The 5,377-nt window shown below is 42.1% G+C and overlaps 1 protein-coding gene across 1 annotated transcript in view; it reads left to right on the plus strand.

The window, feature by feature from the left end:
* Positions 1-5,018, plus strand: part of Chrna6 (cholinergic receptor, nicotinic, alpha 6 (neuronal)) — a 6,340-nt gene extending 1,322 nt beyond the window's left edge. Inside the window, 5 exon segments of the mRNA XM_013507721.1 lie at positions 1,686-1,738; positions 2,385-2,494; positions 2,595-3,573; positions 4,889-4,959; positions 4,961-5,018. Of these exon segments, the coding sequence (XP_013363175.1) occupies positions 1,686-1,738; positions 2,385-2,494; positions 2,595-3,573; positions 4,889-4,959; positions 4,961-5,018 (1,271 nt within the window).
* The last annotated feature ends 359 nt before the right edge of the window (positions 5,019-5,377 follow it).

Consider the following 5,377-nt stretch of genomic DNA (forward strand, 5'->3'; position numbering starts at 1 on the left):
TTTCTTTTGACTGGAGAATTGAGGCCATTTACATTTATAGTTACAACCGATATGTATTGATTTATCATTGTCACGTTATTTACTTGCACTGGTGTCCTATTTTTTCTACCTGTTCTCTATCTTACTCTTCTTGCCGTTTCATTCCTACTGTTGTTTTTGAAATTGTGGTCAGATTTTTCTCTCTCCAGAATATCTTTTAGTACTCTTTGTAATGCTGGCTTGGCACTCATGAAGTTCTTCAATTGTTCTTTGTCATGAAAATAGTTTATTTCTCCGTTGAACTTGAGAGATAGTTTGTCAGGGTACATCAGTCTTGGTAGGAAGCTGTTCTATCTCAAACCTGTAATACTTTACTCCAAGCTCTTCTTGATTGGATGGTTTGTGCTGAGAAGTCTGCTGTGATTCTGATGGGCTTTCCTTTATACATAATGTTTCTTTTCTCTAGCAGCTTTTAATATTCTGTTCTTTTGCTGGAGATCTGGGAACTTGACTATCATATGTCTGGGTGTAGTTTTATTTTGGTTGTGGTTGTTTGGAGTTCTCAATGCCTCATTTACCTGTATATCAGGTTTTGTTTCCATGCTTGGGAAATTTTCTGCTATTATTTCTGCAAATAATCCTTTAATGTCAATCGTGTTGCTTCCTGCTGTTTCATTGACTCCTATAATTCGTACATTATTCCTCTTTGCCTCATCTTGCAGCTGTTAAATTGACTTTTCCTGGATCCTTGCTGATTTTACAAGATCCATTCTTTCACGGTTGCTAGCTGCCATGGTGTCTTCAAGGTCTGAAGTCAAGCCGTGCAAGTCCCGGTCTGATTCTATCTTCAGCTTCATTCAAGCGGTTTTGGTAGCTTTCAGTGTCAGCTTTGTTTCCCTGGAAGTCTCTCTGTATCTGTTGCATGTGTTCTAAGTCCTTTCTATATTTTTCATTGAATGCTTCTGACTCTTGCCTTTGTTCTTCTATTTTCTTATATAGTTCTTCTTCAGACTTTTTGAGCATTTCCTTCATTATTATTGTCATTTCACTTTTTGCCTGAGAGATTATTTCTGATCTCATCTCTTCTGTGGCCTTATGGAGTTGTTTCTTTACTTCCTTTGCAATCATTTCAGCTATTTCAGGCATGTGTTTACCAAGTTCTCCTATGTCCATGTCTCCTGGACTTGTTCTGATTGGGTTGGAGTTCTGGGATTGTGTTTTAGTCCTTCAATTTGTCATGTTTACTACCGGATGCAGAAAGCTCAGTTTCCCTCTTCAGTAGCTGCTCAGCCAAGACCACTAGTGTCCCTAGTTTTCCTGTTGGTCAGGTTTGCCCTCCAGTGACCTCTGAGAAATGCTACTTAGTCTCGGGGTTTCTGGCAGTTTTTGATTTGTATCTAGTTATCCCTGTTCTCAGACACTGGCATTTGTGTCAGTTGATGGCTGACCATCTAATCTAGCGTTCCCTTGCAGTTATGGGCACTTGCACAGCCTGACTCAGGTTGCACTGTTGTGACAATCCCAGTCCAGTGGACCTGTGTCCCCAGGCAGTTCAGGGTACAAGCATAATTCAGACACAAATTGCAGAGTCTACAGTTTGTGAACTGCCTGACTCTATGTCTCCAGTCAGTTCAGGACATATACAGGAACCAGAAGCAGCCCAGATGGGTAGCAGTCACAGACTTCCCGAGGCTTTGACTCTCTAGGGGGTCTGGGCAATGGTAAAACTTGGACTCGAGCCATGGGTCCAGCAGCTCCCGTAGCACTCGCTCGCTCGGTGTAGGGCGCACGGGGCTGAAAGGGTCTGCATGCCCTGCCCCCAGCCAGAGAAGTCCCTGGGACCCCTGAGTGAGGACCTCCTCCCTGCCGCCGGTGCAGGGAAGGAAGAGACTCAGTCTGTAATGGCGGCAGGGTCCTGGTTTGCCTGCTCTGCCCTCAGGAAGTAGATGTGAAATATCTGGCTCTCTCCGTGAGTTTCAGCTGGGAACCGGGGCAGTGTGGGCCAAGAACAGACTTGAACTGTGGGTCCAGCAGCTCTATTAAGATATTTTTGGATAGATAACATGGTTGTTCTTCTATCTGCTGTTTCTATGCTGAAAGAAACTGTCAATGAGTCTTTGGTTGACCAGTATTGCATGTCTATATCTGTTTTCATGAGAAGCCACTTTGAAGATATCAATATGTAATACAACCACCATTGTTAATTCCCTACCACTTTGTTTGTAACTCTGTATTGTCTGTATTGTGCTTGTGATATGTTGTAAAATGTTGTATGTCTGTTAATGTTTCCCTCCTTTTATCCTTAAAATAAAAAATAAATAAATAAATAAATAAAAAATAAAAGTTAAAAAAGCAAAAAAAAAAAAAAAAAGATATTTTTGAATGGTGCTCTTTATTTCTTTTAGGTCTGGAATGATTATAAATTGCACTGGGATCCAAAGGAATATGATGGCATTAAGACGCTTCATGTCCCAGCAGATAAGATTTGGAAGCCTGACATTGTTCTCTATAACAAGTATGAGCGTCTGACAGCCAGTTTCTTTCCAGGTTGCCTGTGGGTCAGGCTGGCCCTTATCAACGGGACCACTGTTGATGGGATCTCATTTCCTTTGCAGTGCTGTTGGTGACTTCCAAGTTGAAGGCAAGACAAAAGCACTTCTTAAATATAATTGCACCATCACCTGGACTCCCCCAGCTATTTTTAAGAGTTCCTGTCATATGGATATCACCTTTTTCCCTTTTGATCATCAAAACTGTTTCCTGAAATTTGGTTCCTGGACATATGACAAAGCTGAAATTGACCTCCCAATCATTGGCTCTAAAGTGGATATGAATGAATTTTGGGAAAACAGTGAAGGGGAAATTGTTGATGCTTCTGGTTACAAGCATGACATCAAATACAACTGTTGTGAAGAGATATACACAGATATAACCTATTCCTTTTATATTAGGAGATTGCCAATGTTTTACACCATTAATCTGATCATCCCCTGCCTCTTTATTTCATTTCTAACTGTGTTGGTCTTTTATCTTCCTTCACACTCTGGTGAAAAAGTGATGCTTTGCATTTCAGTTCTACTTTCTCTGACTGTGTTTTTGCTGGTAATTACAGAAACCATCCCCTCCACATCCCTCATGATCCCACTGGTGGGTGAGTATCTGCTGTTCACCATGATCTTTGTTACTCTGTCCATTGTGGTGACTGTGTTTGTGTTGAACATACACTACCACACCCCAGCAACACACATTATGCCCAAGTGAGTAAAGACAATTTTCCTCCAGCTGTGCCCTCATGTCCTAATAATGAGGCAGCCTGTGGACAGGATGATGGAGACAAGTTCTGCTAAAAACCCCAATGGCCTTTCTAGTAGGCCTGCCAAGGTCAAGTTTGTAAATCACAGAGGACCCAAACTTCTTAAGGAATGATGTCACTGTCAGAAGTCAAGTGAATTAGCCACCACCAAGGGAAGGTCAAGTCATCAGCCTCCACAGTGGATAACCAAAAATTCAGAGCATTTTCTGGAGGTGGAAGATGTGATTAATAGCATTCAATTCATAGCAGAAAACATGAAGAGCCACAATGAAACAAAAGAGGTAAATGAATGTTTGCTTGTACCAACTAGCCTGCATCCTCTGCAGGCATAGAGAAACTTTAGAGATGCAGTCAGATTCTCAGAGTGAGTCTTATTTGTAAGAAGGTCAGGCTGCCTTACTAGAATCCAGCTCTGTTGCAGTTGTGGGCTAAATCCTCATTCCCTACATTGGTCAAGTGAGATCCAATTAAAATACAAGTTCAGGGCAGCCTTGGTTAATGAAACCAAGATCTGTGCCCAAGAAACAGTGGCAAAGGGAAGGATGGGAAGCACAGATCTGCCTCAAAGGGAGAGAAAAATGACTGTGGAGATGCTGGCAGGCTCAGGGCAGTGGTAGAAATTTCACGCTCCTCTCCTGCCATTCGTTGGCAGCTCCAGAGCCACTTATTCTACTTGGAATGGATGTAGGTGTTGGTTAAATGAGGCTCAGGGGGATTTTTGGCATTCATACATTTTGCTCCTGGTGCCTAGGGTCTTAGCAATAGCACACAGATTTCCCTTATTGTCCAAAGAGAGACCTTGGGGACATCCTGCCAGTTTTCTAAACTATAAGGGTGAACAGCTCAGGTCGTCTGAGAACTCACACTTTGTAGCTGGGTTTGACCTCAAACCGCAGCTACTGGCACTTGTATTTCTTAGTAAAAATATTGTGAGACCTAAGCCTACCCTGTAAGCACAAGGGATAGAACACTTGTATGCCTAGAATGCCTGTCAAGATGTGTCATGGGACAAAAACCCTAGAAAACTTTGCTTCAAGTCTGGGAGAGAATTACTGTGAACTCAGTGGCCACCATACAGGGCTCTGAAGACAGAACCAGGTCAGAGACTGGAGAGAGGGCACACATGGCAGACTCTCCCACCCAGTATCACTCTGGAGTCTAGATGACTGCCTGTTCCTGTTCAGAGGTCCTCAATAGTACCCCAGTCCTCCACCTCATCCCCTTATTCTACCTCCATCATTTTGCAGTCTTGCTTTGGGGCCGGGTTTTCCAGTGGTACAAAAAGCACTAGTTGAACCCTTTGAGCAACTACTTCCTGGGAATGTTTCCTGCACTTTGGAAGGGTCCTCTGTGCCCTAGCGAACCTGGTTTATCCATAGTCAGCTCCATAAGGCACCAGTAGAGGTCCATCCACTCTCTTTAGACAAAACTAAATTAGGGATACTATATTGAAGGCAAGGGTTAACGAAAATAATACCATTGTACTCTTTAAAAGTAACAAGGAGATCTTTGAAAAGAAGTTTGTTTGTGCAATAAAGCATATTTCCTATGGTTTTGACTTCCAAAAATAGCTTTGACTTTTTGTTAGCATTTCAGGTAGAAGATGACTGGAAATATGTGGCCATGGTGCTTGATAGACTATTTCTTTGGGTATTTATAATTGTCTGTGTTTGGAACTGCAGGGCTATTTCTACAGCCACTGCTTGGGAGTACGAGAAAATCTTAATATGTTCAGAAATTTTCAGACACTATATTCTGTATTCCTTACCACAAGGAAAGGCCAATGCCTTCATCTACTGAGGTGAAGACTAGATGGAAAAAGAGCCTTGTATTACACATGTATGAGTCTGAGAATCCTTCTTGGAAGCCCAGGGAGGGACAATAGATGTTTCATAACACTATAGCCGAGTTAGTTTCTCTTGTCTGTCCATATTTGGCTTCCAGGAACATGAATGACCCACAATACAGACAAACCATGTAGTTAACATCAAGGCATTCTAAAAAGAGACTCTTTGTATCCTAGTTTATACTGTTGAATAGAATAACAACACATGAGATGTGAGACTCTAGAACTTGGATCTTGCT

Source organism: Chinchilla lanigera, unplaced genomic scaffold (genome assembly GCF_000276665.1).
Source record: "Chinchilla lanigera isolate Chin_1 unplaced genomic scaffold, ChiLan1.0 scaffold00135, whole genome shotgun sequence".
Taxonomy (NCBI): domain Eukaryota; kingdom Metazoa; phylum Chordata; class Mammalia; order Rodentia; family Chinchillidae; genus Chinchilla; species Chinchilla lanigera.